A 16,861-nucleotide genomic window follows, 5' to 3' on the forward strand; every position below is an offset into this window, starting at 1 on the left:
ATGGTTAGAAGGTCAACCACTTTCAGATCTCCACGATGATAACATTTAGGAATATTTGGGGGCTGCTGTAGGGAGGAGGGTTTTAGACTTTATCAGAGGAGTTCCTCAAGCTTGGGTTCTGCCGCATCCCGCATCTGATTCTTTGAGGAATATATGGAGAGAAGTTGAGAATTATACTCTCCATCTACAACCCAAGAAGGATTCACTGGTCTGGATTATTCTGCTGATGGATCATTCTCTATTAAAAGGGCATGGGATTTTATTAGGCATCAAGGTTCATCATAGGCTATCTTCCTTGCACTTTGGTCCTCCAAATGCCACCCAAGGGCGAAATGGTTTTCATGGCTGACCTTGCATAATTGATTACCCACTTCATTCTTACTATAGTAGTGAGGCATGCAACTGGACTCGTTTTGTCCCTTTTGTAATAACCATGATGACAATCATTTTCGTCTATTATTCCAATTTGCCTTTGCGCAGGGTGTTTGGAGATCACTTGCTTGGAGATGTTGAAAAAGGTTTGTCCTTGGTACCTCTATGCCTGATTTACTTAGGTACTGGTTACTTTTCAGGTTTAAATCACATGGACTTCGTAATATTTGGTCTTCCATCTTTTTACTACTATTTGGTTTCTATAGGAAGAGCGCAACAGAAGAATTTTTGAGTCAAGACCCACCAGGAGAGAACTTATTGTGAAAAGAATTACCCTGCATGTTCAGGCACTAGCAGAAGTTAAGAAGTGGTCTTTTCATTTATCGGAAAAGGCTAGCATTGGTAACCTTTGGATAACTTGGCAGTAGCAGAGGGCTTAGCCTTTTACTTCAGTAGCATGGTCTTTTCCTGAGACTCATAATTACAAACTCAATATTGATGGTGCTTCTTTGAGAAATCCAGGTTTATCAGGTGGTGGTGGAGTTATCAGGAACAATGCGGGTGGTTTTATTGCTGCTTTTGCAAAGCATTTTGGTTTTGCTTCTAATAACTAAGCAGAATTCTTGGCATTTGAGGAAGGAGTTCAATTGGTTATTCAAAGTAATTACTTTCCAACCCAGATTGAAAGTGACTCGGCCTTGCGTGTGAATGTCATTCAGAATCGATGCAATGCTTCATGGAGACTAAAGACGATTGTAGACAATTGTTGCACCAGACTGTCTTCTCATCAATGGTCCATCACACATATCTTTCGTGAAGCTAACATGGTTGCTGGTGTCCTAGCTAAGAGGGTAGCTGCTGGCCCCGGTGCTACTGTATGGCGCCATAGACCACCAGATTTTCTTTACTCTCTTTTATTACATGATCTGGCACAAGTGCCTTACCATAGGGTTGTATCTTAATTGTTTTTCTCTGCTTTTTTATTAATGAAAAACGGGTAGGGGGCCTTCTCCCCCTCTATCTTACTCAAAAAAAAAAAGGCACCTAGGGTCTCTACCTGCATGAAGGCACCCAGGGACTCTCATCTTCTTAAACACTGAAGTCAGCCATAGAGAAAAACAGACGCTTCATTTGCCCAAGAGAAGATTGAGATTCTCAACCCCTTTTCCAGATTCGAAACTATGACTACCCTCTTTCGTAAAGACCCAAAGCATTCTGAGATGAATACACCTTGATTATTGGCTATCTAGTGTAGAATATGAATGGTCTTGAAGAATAAATTCACAACACTAGATGTTAGGTCTAAACTGAACTCCTCGAAATACCAAACTCTGAGCTCAATTTTCTTTTTCTTTTCCTTTGTTTTTTGTTGTGGGGGGGGGGGAGGGGGGCAGGGGGGGGGGGGGGTTGGGTGGGAACTTGGGATGTGTTGCTGGCCATTTCAACACACATGCCCCAATCCCACTCTGTGCCTATTTTTTTTTATCAAATTTACCGTACCATACACCACACCTCTCGATGTTGTAAACACTCCATTTCCTACTCCAATCTCTATTACTCCATCTGCTTATACTTAACAAGCATACTTACCCACAGCCACCTTATACAAAGTTTGTCATGGTCTTTTGAATGCTAATGACACTTTCCCTTGAGGCGTTGATGAAGGTGTTTTGCTATGCTCAGGATGCCGACCAAAGCTTGGCATACACACACACTCATCCATATCCTTTTGTCATTCTCATCTTGTCAGAGGTACTCTATGTGCATCTCGAACTTATCAGCTATCTGATAAAGAACTTGGGTATAGACTTTGAGTTGACTGGAATGTTATAAAGTATCTACTTGATGAGGGTGATCCTATCAACCAAAAACAATGATTGGCGTTTCCACACTTCTTTCAACTCTCTATGACAACTGTCTATGACACTGGGTTAGGGTGTTCTTAGGTTTCCCAATGTGTTATTAAAGCCTAATAATGTGAGGGTCTTTACATTGCAAGCTGGTCTCTCTGCATCTAATGAATCCTCTTGGACACCAATCCTCATTGTTATGAAGCATTAACAAAACCATCTCTTTATGGATTGTAGATTTGATCCCAACCCCAGTGTGGGCCTCCAGAAGATGTGATGCTATCTTCATTTTAACTGTAGCCTGTTCAATGTTCAAAAATGCGGATTCGGGTGCCTAGGCATTTTGGGTGCTTGGCCGCCTAGGCGCCTGGGCCCCCGCCTAGGTGCCACCCAAATATAGTGCTCCCTCACCAAAATTGAAACCCCCCACCCCCGCCTACCCCCCCAAAAAAAAAGTGTAGTACTTCCGGCGGTTTTAAGTCTTTGGGAGTTTTCAGGGCAATTTTAGAGCCCCAAACGCCTTGTGAATTAGACGAAAATGTAGTAGTACAATCACATAACAGATTTACGGATACAAGTTTCAAAGAGATTGTAACTTGTAAAACATTAAAATGCTTGAAATCCCAAGTCTAATGTAATAGTACAATCACATAATAGATTTACGGATACAAGTCTCAAAGTAAAACATTAATGTAACTTGTAAAACGTCAAAATGCTTGAAATCCCAATTCCTGCCCTTTTCTTCACATAATCCCCATCATTTCAATGAAAAAAAAAGGCTAAAGCATGAGATCGAGAGAGCAAATAAATATAAAAATATAAAGAGAAAAGCTAGAGTGATGGGAGAGAGACTTGATTCTATCTGTAGTATACATTTTATAAAAGATGATTGGTCAAAATCCCATTATCATTTTTGACATAAGTTGGACCCACCATTCCATACTGTGGATATAATTCTGGGAACATTGAGTTTAGAATTTTCTCTTTATTTATTTATTTCTTTATGGAGACTTAAGAATACCTTTCCTTTTGAGAAATTTATGGAGCATTCTTTTCGCTATGCAAAATGTTTGTAGAACATGGGCTTGAACACTTATTGCTTTATTGTTTTATTAATATGCGATTAGTGATATCCTTTGTTTGATGAATATGCTTTTGTTGTTTTTTATTGACATGCACTTATCGCTTGTTTTTTTCTTGAAAAGTATAAAGAATCTGGTTGTGTTGACCTGTTGACTGAACCATATTGAATTAGGCTTTTGCTCCCCCAACATGGATTAGGTCCCCAATCCGGATCATGGTTTCTCAGGGTTGAATTGCCACCCATGTTAGGATATCTTGGCAACTAAGATCTAGTCTCCTCTTAGTCCATAACATAGTAGGTCTTTCTTCATCACCACCACCCAGACCTTTTGCTAGCTATAATCACCTAGGTAGGCACCTGAACCATAATATTTCGAAACGAAAAATGACTATCCCAGTTAAAAACATGAAAAATTCCACAATATGAAAGTAAAAATACAAATGGTATTAATATAGACCCTGCTTACTTATACATTAAAAAGACTAGTTAGCAGTTACTCATTTCATCATTGCCATGTATATCACATTATAGCGGACTCTCTACTCTTGGGGAAATGTAAGCCAGTGCAACCACAGTAAGGGCATTACCTGTAACGAGTTCTGTGGTTTCTTAGGTTTCCCTGTGTAATTTTTTGTATTCTAAGCTTTTTGACCTTTGGAGCTCTATGGAAGAATGTTAGCATTTTTATCATAAGTAATATGGTTGTAATCTTTTTGCTTGCTTGTCGGCCTTATCTACCTATGAGTTGCAAGTTACTGTGCTGTTGATTCCTCTATCAACTGACACATTTTTTGATAGTTATCCCTGTGAAGAAGCACTCCATGAATGATTGTTGCGAAATTTTTACATTTATGTATAATCTGGTGGGATGTATTGCTTGCTTATCCTTTCTACACTTCTGCAACATAGTTTTTGATGTGTTTTAATGTAAGATTCTCACTGTGGGCATTCATCTCTGAAAGATTGCGTTGGCCATAATAATATTTTTAGACTATTTTTCTAGCTTTTACCCAGTTCATATTTATGTGTAGCTCTTTCTTTTGCAGGGCTGTCTTCCATTTGCTCAAAATTGCAAGATCTTGTCGCTATTTTACTTGACTATTGGGAGGAGTCCAGGCTTGTTTTTGTGACAACGACTGTAGTTGACACACTGTATTTTGATTGCATGCTTAACATATTACAGTGTATTAATCTTTCCGTCAAGTTTGCTGCAAAAGATAGGAAGTATGATGCAGAAGATTATTTTGGATTTAACAACAATCATTCACCATTTATAAAATCTGATGGAGGAAAGTGGTTCAAGTGTTCTTTTCCTGTACTATCAAAGAAATTACTGGGAGTATTTCCTCTCTGCCCTTCAAATCATCTTACACTGCTGGTGAGTTCTTTGGCACTTATTTAGTGCAATTTTTAGTGGGATGACATTTAGTGTTCTCCTCACAGCAAGAGTATTGAAGTGGAAGTCTTTTCTTTGTGCAAAACTCCATCACTAATGGGGGGTCTCTTACCCTTTTCAGATCGTTAGCCAATGAAAGAAATTACTGTTGTATTGGTCCCTGGGGGAACATTTTTTGGCCATATTTAACATATGATTTTTGTAATTTGGTTTGGTATTGGAATTGGACTATTGTTACTACAAATCTTTATTATCACAAAGAACCTATGGCAAGTCTAAGTGAAATTGCACGGATTAAATGCCAGTTTGTGAGTTTGTTCAATCATTATGATACAGGCCAGCTTTGTGATATTACTTTTTGATAGGAATTGTATCCATTTGCTCTTCATGTTTTATTTTTGAATTCTGATGTCAACTTGTATCCAGAATAGGATAGTGGCTGGCATAAAAGATTGGATTGAACGAAGAGAAGTTAGTAGTGAAACAATTTCGGTCCCCTTGAACTAAAAACTAGATATCTTTAGATCATAGTGAGGCATTGATGTTTCAATGAAACAAATCCCATCTCTTGTTCCCTCCCAACCCAGCCTCAACAGCAGAGCTAGGTGCAAATACAGATCTAGATGCGAGATGATCCCGAACCGATTTCATAGCCACCATCCATCACCAATCACATTCCACATCCCACTTCCAACTTTTCGATTCCTCAGGTAGGCAGCTATTCCAGCTTCAGAGGCAGGTGGGACGGGTCAGGGAGGAGTTTGACTGCGGGATCGGATCCTACTCGAAGCACTCCACCACGAAGAATACATTTTAGCGCCAAGAATTTTTCTAGTAGGGATGTGTTTGTTTTTGAATATGAACGAAATTGATACTGACTTTATGAATAAATACTCTGACTTTATGAAGGACATGAACAAAATTGATACTGATTTTATGAAGAAATACTTTGACTTTCTGAATAAATACTTGGCATCAATGTTTGGAACATGTCCCTGTGTATGCTTGTAGTTATAATTTTGGGAGCTAGAGGGCCTGTCTCTGTACAAGCTTCCTGCGGTAAATGTTCAAGATCTTATTGCCATAGTGTAAGTGTTTGAAAAAGCTGGTCCTGGTGCCAAAGCCCGGCATCGTGCCTGCATGTCACCCTTACCTGTGGATCAAAAATGCCCTCGAGTAAGTGCATTTTTAGGTCATTCCACCCTCCCTTTTAAGGGGGGAGAACTTTGTGGGTTAGGGGGTTGTTAGTTGGGGAGGAGGGGGGTGGTGTGTACTCCTAACCCCTTGACATTCCAAAGCCCTAGGTTTTGTGGTGTCAAACACGTCAAAAACTAGGATTTGGTGGAACTGTTGAGGCTGAATTTTTCTCTTCTTTTACTTCTCTTTGAAGATTTTGATTTTATTTAAAGGGGATTGGATTGTGTAAATTCAAGAAGGGTTAAAAGAGGAGTTTTGAGCCACCCAGCATTAAATGGTTTGCTTCACACCGTTGTTGATTGGATTTTGTTTGTTTTTTATTGGATATATTTTGGCTTTTCCGTTTTGGGGAACATGTAAAATAACATAGAAATAAAACATAGTTTATAGTTCTTCTTTCTTCTTTTATATTTATTTTTCACAAAACCCCATCCCACTCATTTCCCCACATCCCTCTTGGCATTTTGGGCCGCCTCCTGCAAGTGGCGGCCGGCTAGGCTTCGCAAGGTGGTGCCGAGGCGGCTAGACCCTAGGCTACATAGGCCCACCTCCTGTCTTTTAATACATTGTATAGTATCATGAAATCACAATTTCTTTTCTTAGGTTGTAACTTCAGTAACTTTTAGGGGTTTGGAGTAGACATTTGAAGGGTGATAGGGAGTCTTGCTGGAGGTATTTATTTATTTTATTGCAGGAACTTTTCTTCTTTTTTTTTTTTTTTTCGGTGGGTGGGGGAGTGCGATTGCATAATTGTTGTAACTGGGAGGTGGTCAGAAGTGAGTTAGGTATTGGAAGCGATGCTTTACGAAAGGCTAAAGACTCCCATGGTAGAAATGGCATCCTACGATGCGTATTGTTGGTTTTGGGGATCTCGCTCCCAACTTTTTGGGGATCTAACTCCCAACCTTTTTGGAATCACACAATAAATTAAGTCTGCACTGTTTAAGTTTACAATTCCACTGAGAACTGGAATTAAACAGTGTAATATTAAGAAATAGAACTATTTTTAAACCACAATAGCTACTTGTTGTAAAAATTAAAGAGTGTAATCTTCAAAAGGTCCGGATCGCTCCGATCAAGATCCGAAAACTTCAAAATCTAGACCCTTGAAGATCCCTCTTCTGGAGCTCTGGAGTGAGATTCTAGAATAGAATCACCAACTGAGTTGGCGACCCCGGCAACTGATGGAGGGAGGGAGATATTAGACCTTTAGATGCACTAAATATTATGTATTGTATGAACATCCATTTCAAAATGCAAAAACTATGGACAGCTATGACAAGGTCTATGAGTAAGTCCTAAACACGAGCACAATATATTAATTCACAGTTTCGGAATACTTTTCTGGGAGTGGAGGTGACATCCTTAATGTTAAATAGAAGTGGATAGCGATAGCCTTTATGTTATTGAATAAACTAGCGGGCTGGTTACTCCCCACTGATGGTGCTTTGCTGTTATTTTTGATGAGGTCATGGACTTAGTATCCCCTTGTATCTCTTTGTTACACCATGTCCTGGGAGAAGCAAATGTAGAGCCTGATGCTTTGGCCAAGGATGGTGTTTTGCTCAATGAATTTTCTGTAATGTCCACTTTTTCTGACCATTGAGGCCTTGGCATCTCTTTCAAATTTCACACAATTTTGTGTTCGTTTTCCTCGTTAAATTAATAGAACTTTCTCAGTTGCTTATGGAAAGAAGATTCATATAGTTGCTTACGGTTTTTGTTGGTGTCACATTGCTACACATCTTAGGAGGCCTATTTTTCTTTTTGTTTTTTTGTTTTTGGTTTTATTTTTGTTTTTTCTTTTTCTTAAGTGAGACTGTTGGTGCTCCTGGGTGCTATTACGTATTGGTATTGTCGATATTCACTATTTTCTTATAATACCTTATGCCTTAGCAAGTAGGTTAACTGATTGTGACATTTGGGTATTTAGTGCTTTTAAGAAATGAGGTGCTTTCTCTTTGATTGGTAAGGCCTGGGCAGATGCCCTCAATTTCTGTACTTGATTTAACATATTTGATCAACAGAGGAACCCATAGTTATTTGTGTTGTAGTCCTAGATATCTTCTTCCATGATGTTTATCATTGTTCTTCTTTTCTTCATTTTGTACATTGTGCTAGTTTGATTATTGCTTCTATTTGTTTCCTCATGGCAGGTTGATAGCCGGTTTTTCATTTTGAACATTGGCATCGCAGAAATATTTCTAACTATTAATCAATATGTTGAAATACGTGAGACTATCGTGGAGACGTTTCTTCAGTTTATTGAATTCGCATTCTGTGCTAAGGTGCATGTTTTCTTCTTGCCTTGTGGTTTGTATGTCACACATCAAGGGAAGTCTTGTATCAATATACTCTTGTTTGTCTTTTGCTTGTGAAGTTCTCTTTTTAGGTAGCACTGTTTGTGTGTGTATAGTTCTGTGTTTCCTTGCAAATGGGCATGGTAAAATGCATGTGCAAATTCATACACATGCATGTTTAGGTTTGGATGTATGCCTTTCTGCACATTTCATTTTTAGTGCATACACATACATCATCATGTGCCCTCAGAACTGAATTACATGTCATTGTTTTCATGGATGTTATTAAAACTATGTTCTGAAAGTCCTCCTATATGCTTTGTTCTCATTGCCCTGGGTTAGAGCTATTATCTTTTAGAATTTCTAAAGGAACATCAAAAGAAATTTCTAAATTAACATCTAAAATAAGGTTTGCATCCAGTACTTAGGTTTAACTGTGGAAATCCTTGTCCAAGGCTAACTTTCAAAATATCCTACCTGAAAATTTTCTTTCTCAGAAATAACAGAGGCTCCATAAGAACATGTCACTTTTGTTATTATCAATTCTAGCTCATCTGTTGAAACTAACCAGGCCCTTTAAGACCTATTTTGCATGGGAGCAAAGAAAACCATCAGGATATCAAACCATTCTTTTCGATGTACCTTATATACCGTGGAAGGAGACTCTTTTACTGTCATTTTGTGGACTAACAAGAGTTTCTCATTCCTTTGGCAACACACGGATACCTTTCAAGAGTTCCACAATTGAAGCTCAGTTTTGTATTTTCACATGTTTTGAAGAGAATCTAATGAACTTGCTTATTTATTACTGAGGGAGGGAATCGTTTATTCTTCACTACTGGTCTTCGCAATCTTCTATTGAGAGGTAGTAGCTCTTAAGTAACTATATTTGTTATTTGAGACTCTCAAAATTTTTGTATATTGGATGCATATGCATACCTTCTTATAGCAATGAAATTCAGTTCATCATCATCGTTCGAGCCTTATCCCAAATGTTCGGATTCGGCTAAAAAAATCATATTCCGCCATTCCGCTCTATCAATGGCTACCCCGGTAGTCAGACCATCATTTCTCATTACTTCCATCCATGTGCTTTGAGGACTTCGCCTTGCCCTTTTAGAGCATTCAACTTGAACCAAATCACCTCTCCTAACTGGTGCTATTCTAGGAACAATGAAATTCAGTTATCAACCAAAGAAGAAGGTACCCTAGAGACCGATGTTTTATATATCTATAATTATTCTACATCTTTAGAGATATTTTAATAAGCAAATATTTGAGTTTCTCCAAAATTCGCTTAGCTTGTTAAAAATATTTTCCCTACATGTTTCTCAGTATGCCACTTGGGAAAGTTTTGTCCAAATTTATATGTTTCCCATGTTAATAAAAATGCATATTACCATTAAATAACAATTCTTTGCTGTCATATTAATATAAGTTATTGCATTATCTGATAGTTTTCTTTTAGATTTTCTTTGTGGTAATGAAGAATGAATACTGAGTGATATGCCACTATCCATGCAGGTTTCTCAAACCAATCAATCTCTTGAAGCACTTCATGACAAACATGTAGTTGCTTTGCTCCCATTTATTCCACAACTTATAGAAACCGTCAATGCTCATTGGAGAGCTCGGATTCGAAAGGTCCATCGAAATTATTGTCGTACTTTTGCTAATTTTCTTGTTCTACTTGTGGATAATGTTATTTATTCCTGAGGAATAGTGTACATGACTTGCCCTTCATGCAAACAAACACGCACACACAGTTCATTTGGAGAAATATTTAATGTTCATTATATATGTTTCCAAGAGAATCTCTCACGATCCTTTGACATGGCCTTTATGAGAACCATTCATTATAGTTAAGAAAGTGAGCATATTCCATAATCCAGTTGCTCAACTCATCCCCAAAAACCATTTTCCGCATGAACTATCTAACCAATTCTATCCATGTATTCTGAGTTTATGTATCCATTGGCATTTGATGCTCCCTTCAAAAAATTTCTTCCCTGAACAAAGACGACCATATGATTCTAAACAATCTGAGGGGGGCAGAAATGTGTCTTGTGGCCTACACATTATCTTATAGATTCTTCCGACAAGGTTTATAAGTCTCAAGTCTTTGATATTTCCAGTTCGCTCTATCTTAGGAATCATAGATTCATGACAATAAACATAATTCAAACCTTTTTTGAGCTCCCCTTTTGTGACATTCATGAAAGAACAGCATAATATCTTCTTTGAGAGTATGTCAAGATTCATTGAAAACGACCAACAGAGAGATCATCCAGGCCAGGACCCCATCAAAAGCATTGCAGGTTGCCCTTCATCCTTAAGAGAATTATTTTCTTGAAATACCTTGCTGGACCAATATTTAAATATTTGATCAAAAGTAATGTTTTCTGGTAAATGTTTGAATCTACTCTGTTTTGAGTAGAGCACTTTAAAGAACTGGTAAATGTTTGAATCTGCTCTGTTTTGAGTATAGCACTTTAAAGAACCTACAATTGCGTAGTACACAGATTCTTGAGCTTTGGATCAACTCCTCCCCTACTATCTTGCTTCTGATAAAAATGTTTTCCTACTCCTCGCATTATAAAGCAGTGTTCCCATCCCCTTCTTTAAGACACTTAATCGTGTTTGTTTCCAGCCTGGTTTTTCTAGCAGGAGAGTCTCCTAGAGTTCATATTTGAGTGACCTCTTACTGTTGATCATTTGATGATAGATTAATAGTTTCTTCCCTTCCATCGAACCAGCTATATTTGGAAGGATCTCATCTTTCTTCCCCTCTATATTAACCAATACCAAAAGTTGTTATGTTCCAAATGTTGAATTCACCTATCATCGATTGGAGCTTTACCTTAAGTTCTTTTTTGCTTCATTCTGCCACCATTCTGTTGGAACCCTTTATGGAATAACCAAATAATGTCAAAAGGAAAAGGGCTCTTAATGGTTTTCTATTCCGACTTTCTAGTGTGCATTACGTTGATCTACTTGCTTGTGTGTTGCCTTCTTCCTAAAAATAATTTCATTGTTGGGTATATCTTTCCATATGAGAAACATCATGTTGTTTTTTTCACTCCTTGTTTGTCGCATTATGAAGTTCTTCAGATTATCCTCATCATGATTGTTTAAAATTCTTATTGCAGGCTTTTACTGAATTGTTTGAAGGCTGCAAAGCACATTCTGTAAGGAAGCTAGTGTGCTTATCTGCAATTGGAGAGATGCTCCCACTTGTAAGACAGAATAGCCTTTTCCTTCTCTAAGCTTGCCTTGCAATTTTTATCTTCTAAAATTAATGTTATATATATCATCCTTTATATTTAAGGCTTTCATTTTTACTCTGCATTATATACAGGTTCCTGTTCTGTGCATTCATCATGGACCTATTTTTTTGTGATAATTATTGGCATTCATATATAGATTATTTTCTATGCATTTTAAATGCTCAATCCAGCTCTCTTAATTCTTTTATAACATTTTCTGTGCAAGATACAAAAGCAAGATATTTCATTTCCGGATTCATGTGACCTTGATATGTGCGAATATCTTCAAATGTGGTTAAATGCATTGCCAAAATTGTTGTGGCAGCTAGGTCACAGTCATCCTTCTGTGTCAAAGGTATATATTTTCACTGAGATCATTATGGAATAAGGGTGAATTGTCTAATATGATCAGAAGCTATGGGTCTCACTGATAGAATTTTCAATTGTCTAACATTTTTTTAGGTTGTTTTGCATCTTCTACTTCGTATCGGGCAATGTGCAAAAATAGATTCCTTTGATGCTTTGGCTTATGACAAGATGCAAGTTGGGTTGATACCATTTTTCAGTTTATGCTCCGAAAGATCTAAAGATCAAGGTGTGGAGTTGTTCGATTTTTGTGGAATCTGGTGTGTATACTCGTGTCAATTTTGCATAATTTTTCTAATTTAATCGTCACTGTTGCCACTGCAGGAAAATGTTCTTATGGGCCATTTATAAGACTACCGAGGGACTGTCAGGAGCTTGCAATCTGTTGCTTATATTATGTCTCAAGCATGTCCTCATTGTTGCTTGAGTCTTTAGCACGCTGTTGCCTTTGTAAGTGATGAAAATGGTCATTGCGGTCATTGCTCCTTAATTTTGTTGATTTCTAGTATGGAAAATTGGAGAAATAACAGACATCCTCGCAAAACTGTTAGTCTCATGTTATCGAGTATGGCTTATTGAAGTGAAATGAAATGGGCTACATCTGGTTGATTTGGAAGATATAAAAACTTCATTGGTCAAATGAAGGGAGCAGAATCATGTACATAATATGTTTTATGTAAATATTGACTGAAATTTTCCACATAAGATACACATTCATGGAGAACTAGATCTCTGGTTTTGAAGGAAGGATCATTAAAACATGTGTTCATGTATGTGAGTTGATTAGAAATGGAATGATTGGCTTCTCTGTTTATCTAATACAAAAAAGATGCATCCATTAATTATACAATCTGGGCTTTTCGATTTTCTTTGTGGCCATAAAGAGCTTTCTAAGCAATGACAAGAGAAGGATCCAATTTCAGTTATTCTAGGTGCTAGCTACATGCATTTATAGTACTGACAGGCTGCGTAATATGAAGCTATGAACGCTTGAGGATCATGAACTTGAAAGAGAGTAAAGTATAATTGCTCTGAAAAAAAGCTGCATTTCAAGCTCTAAAAGATGTCAAAAAAAGGGGCATCATCATTTGTGATCAATAAAGGAATGTGCATATCCTAGTGAGTACTTTATAGATTATCACTGGCCAAGATTGGATCTAATGATGGGAATACTTAATAGAAAGACACATGAAAAGCTAAATAGGATCATAATTGGAGAATTGAGTACTAGAATAAGTGGATCACTTAAAACTAACAGTATTGATCTAAACCATCAACCTTTAGAAATAGAATGGACATATCATTGAGCACATATGCTGCAGTTAAAGAGGCTTAAACCCTATTGATCCATGAGAAAAAACTTGGAATGCCTAGATTATGGGCACTTTAATCCACAATAAGCAATATTCCTTCTGAAAAATTCATCCAGATGTCTGGTCAAAAAAATGAGACCAACGATTCATGAATTAGAAGTGCTATACAAGATTATCTAGTAATATGTTATTGTTGTGATCATTAGTCATTATGAGCACGATATGCATGATATGTAATTTCCTATTTCCAAATAGAAATTTGGAGTGATTGAATTTGAAGCTCCAAAGTAACATTGGAAGAAAGGTATGGATTTTGGGGTGAAGGAGAATTTGTTTCTTAATACATGATGCTGAAGGACACCCTTATGTATCAGATGCGTAAATTAAGACACTGTGTGAAAACTCGGGTAAGCCAACTTTGATTCGCCCGAGTAACTCCGACTCACCACCATGGTGGGTCCAAGTAGTCCCCCCAAGTTTGGTGGTCCGACTCGGGGACTTTAAAAACCTTCAAAACAATTATAAAAATTCCAAAAAAATAAAAAATTTATTTGTAATATGTTTTTTTAATATATTCTATCATTTTGGTAAATATTGAGAAGTGTTTTGGTCATGAATACATATTTTTACCTTTTCCCTTCTTTTTGAATTATTTATAAAATACCCATTTACAAATTGATTTTTTCAAAATACATTAACTATTTTTAACCTCATTTAGATGTGTTTTGTTCTATTTTAATTTAAACATATTTTCCTATTTTTTTATTTTTTATTTTTGAACACTTTTTGGCTTGGGGCCGAACTCAGCCCAACTGGTTGAGTAACTCAGGTCGAGTCCGAGTTATTCAGCTCGGCCAAGGGCCGAGCCTCGTGGCCGAGTCGTAGTTTCAAACACTGAATTAAGAACATTTGTAAACTTCCCATTATGAGGGTGACACAAAAGTGATAATCCAAAATTCAAAATATCGTCATGAGCATCTATGTATTTCATAAATGCGTTTGTGTGTGTACATATGTGTGGTGAGGAAGGGAAATTATCATTTGGTGGCCATACTTTTTAATTGAGCTCATTTTTGTTAGACGATCAAATCCACTTCTAACGGTTTCTACCATTCATATTAACCTTTTACAGGTAACCTTTTGGACCGTCATTTGGTTTTTCGGATTATGGAAGTTGTACAAGCAGTGTACAGAGCAGGTCATTTGAAGATTGAAAACCAGATCAGTTTCTTGGTGACTTTAATTGCAAGCTATGATGTAAATTTTGGTTAGTCATTGCATTTATCTTTGTATGCTTGCTTTTCGATATTTGAATATTTCTCATTCAGTTAAATCTAAGTTATTTCTTTGTTAAATTGTATATTATGTTTTTCACTGGTTTAAGGGATCTGAAGTCTTAAACAATACCCTTCAGAATATTATATCCATACAAAAAGAAACTTATTAATTTTCAATTTGCCTTAAGAGATTCATCTTACTCTATGGCATTGATTAGACTCACATGACCTGCTTTTGTCTCTGCCTTAATTTATGTGATTAGTTGAGAAAACCTTTGACATAGGAGCAGCGTTTTAAAATGCGGTCGCATCGCTGCATATGCGGCCGCATCATGCGGGATGCGCTCGCATCCGCATTGCAAACTGACGCATATGCGCTTTTGACAAAAGCGGCTGCATATGCGCCGCATCAGGCCGCATCCCGCATCAGACCGCATCGCGCCGCTCTGTTTCTACGGAAACAATTTTCGATTTTGCCCCACGGGGGGGGGTAAAATGGTCTTTTTGTAGTTCCAAAGTTTAGGGAAATTGTTTGGGGGGTTGTTATACCCCCTAAACGAAGATATTCAGCCACCTTTGTGGCTTTTTTTGCATCAAATCGAAGGGAAAAAAAAAATTTGGCGCAAATTTTTTTTTCATCCAAATTTTCGATTTGGCGGTTGTTTGATACTTGGATGTTCATTTGATGCCTTTGATTGTTGATTTGAGGATGTTAAGGCAAATTTGTGATAAGAATTTGGGGATTTCAAGAGCCGTGAAGAAATCGAGCACTACGTCACAGAGTCGGTAACTTTTTATTCCTTCTTGTACAATAATACTGTTATACTTATTTTTGGGGCAATTTCTTCTTCCCAATCTTCTAGTAACAAGGATCCGGCTTGGAAAAATGCTAAACTAAAAAATTCGAAAGATAGAAATTGTGTGATATGCTTGCTCTGTGGAAAAACTTATACAGGTGGTATTTTTCGATAAAAAGAGCATTTAGCCTGAATTTCTAGGAATGTAAGAGCATGCCCACAAGCTATAGATGATATAAGAAAGGAGATTAGAGAATATTTGGATAGATTGAAAAAAGATAAAAAGAAAAAAAAAAAGAAAAGAAAGGAATTACTTGATGATATGCGATGTTGATGATGATGATGATATGTCTGAAGTTGCTATGAGGCAAAGGGGTACTCATACTCCAACCTCAAGAGAGAGGGTTATAAATATTGGTGGTAGTGCTGAGAAAAGAACACGTCTCTCTAAGGGGCCTATGGATTCACCCCTAGCCTCAAAATTGTTGTTCAGGAGAGAGAAAAAAACAAAACAAACCACAATTGACAATAAATATAAGAAAGAACAAAGGATGTCGGTATGTAAGTCGATTGCAAAGTGGATTTACATGGCCGGCATTCCTTTTAATACTATAACTCTGGATAGTTTTTCATGTATGGTCCAGGCAATTGGGCAATATGGCAACTTGTTGAAGGATGTTGTATTTGATGTGAATAAATTTTGATTTCTCAGAGTGAAGGGTGGGAGAAATATGGGGCCACTATTATGTGTGATGGTTGGTCCGATGGGAAATCAAGGGCATTTATTAATGTTTTGGTTAACTGCCCAACAGGTACTTTTTTTGTTAAGTCTATTGATGCATCAGACAAGTCACATGATGGTACATACTTATGTGGCTTGGTGGATGAGATTGTCAATTTTGTTGGGGAGCAAAATGTGGTACAAATTATCATTGACAATGGTGCCAACTATGCTGCAGCTGGGCATTTCTTGACTATGAAAAGGAAGCATATGTTTTGGATCTGTGTTGATCTTATGCTTAAGGAAATGGGTACAACATCTTTATTTAGTGGGGCGATTTCAAGAGCTATGTTTGTTGTTGGATTTATTTATAATCACACCATAGTCCTAAGCACGATGAGGTGTTTTACAAAGAAGGGAGAATTAGTGAGACCGGATATCACTAGATTTGCCACGTCATTTCTCACTCTTAGAAGCCTAGCCAAGCAAAAAAGTGCCTTGAGGACCATGTTTGCTTCAGAGTAATGGAGTCAAAGCAAATGATCAAAGCATAAGGATGGGAGACAGGCTGAAAAAATTATTTTGAATACATCTTTTTGGAGTCAAATAATTATTGCATTGGAGGTGGCTCGCCCTTTAGTGAGAGTGCTTCAACTGGTTGATGATGATGCAAAGCTCGCCTTGGGCTACATACATGTGGCAATGACTAGGGCAAGAACTGAAATAAAAGTTGTTTTAAAGGATGATGAAAATATGCACAAGGCTATACTTGAAATTATCGATAATAGATGGGATACCCAACTTCACAGGCACCTCCATTCAGCCAGTTATTTTCTAAACCCATCTCTTCATTACAAGCACCCATCTATTGAGTCAGATCGTGTAATAAATGGTGGGTTCTTAGATGTGCTAAAGAGGTTGG

The 16,861-nt window shown here is 37.4% G+C and overlaps 1 protein-coding gene across 34 annotated transcripts in view; it reads left to right on the forward strand.

Annotated features, from left to right (window-relative positions):
* Nucleotides 1–16,861, forward strand: part of LOC18423205 (ARM repeat superfamily protein) — a 91,853-nt gene that overhangs the window by 40,731 nt on the left and 34,261 nt on the right. For 20 of the 34 annotated variants that reach the window (XR_016054167.1, XR_016054168.1, XR_016054175.1 and 17 more), the window contains exons 10-17: nucleotides 4,353–4,684; nucleotides 8,056–8,187; nucleotides 9,724–9,843; nucleotides 11,349–11,435; nucleotides 11,692–11,820; nucleotides 11,928–12,060; nucleotides 12,156–12,281; nucleotides 14,277–14,411. Coding sequence is in view for 21 of the 34 variants with exons in the window: in XM_020672842.2 (XP_020528501.1) it covers nucleotides 4,353–4,684; nucleotides 8,056–8,187; nucleotides 9,724–9,843; nucleotides 11,349–11,435; nucleotides 11,692–11,820; nucleotides 11,928–12,060; nucleotides 12,156–12,281; nucleotides 14,277–14,411 (1,194 nt within the window). In the remaining 13 variants the exon portion in view is untranslated. The remainder of the gene's footprint in view (nucleotides 1–4,352; nucleotides 4,685–8,055; nucleotides 8,188–9,723; nucleotides 9,844–11,348; nucleotides 11,436–11,691; nucleotides 11,821–11,927; nucleotides 12,061–12,155; nucleotides 12,282–14,276; nucleotides 14,412–16,861) is intronic. The other 14 variants (XR_016054171.1, XR_016054169.1, XR_016054170.1 and 11 more) reach the window with 1 other exon arrangement.

Source organism: Amborella trichopoda, chromosome 4, assembly GCF_054954075.1.
Source record: "Amborella trichopoda isolate Santa Cruz 75 chromosome 4, AtrichopodaSantaCruz75HAP2 v2.0, whole genome shotgun sequence".
In the NCBI taxonomy this organism is placed as follows: domain Eukaryota; kingdom Viridiplantae; phylum Streptophyta; class Magnoliopsida; order Amborellales; family Amborellaceae; genus Amborella; species Amborella trichopoda.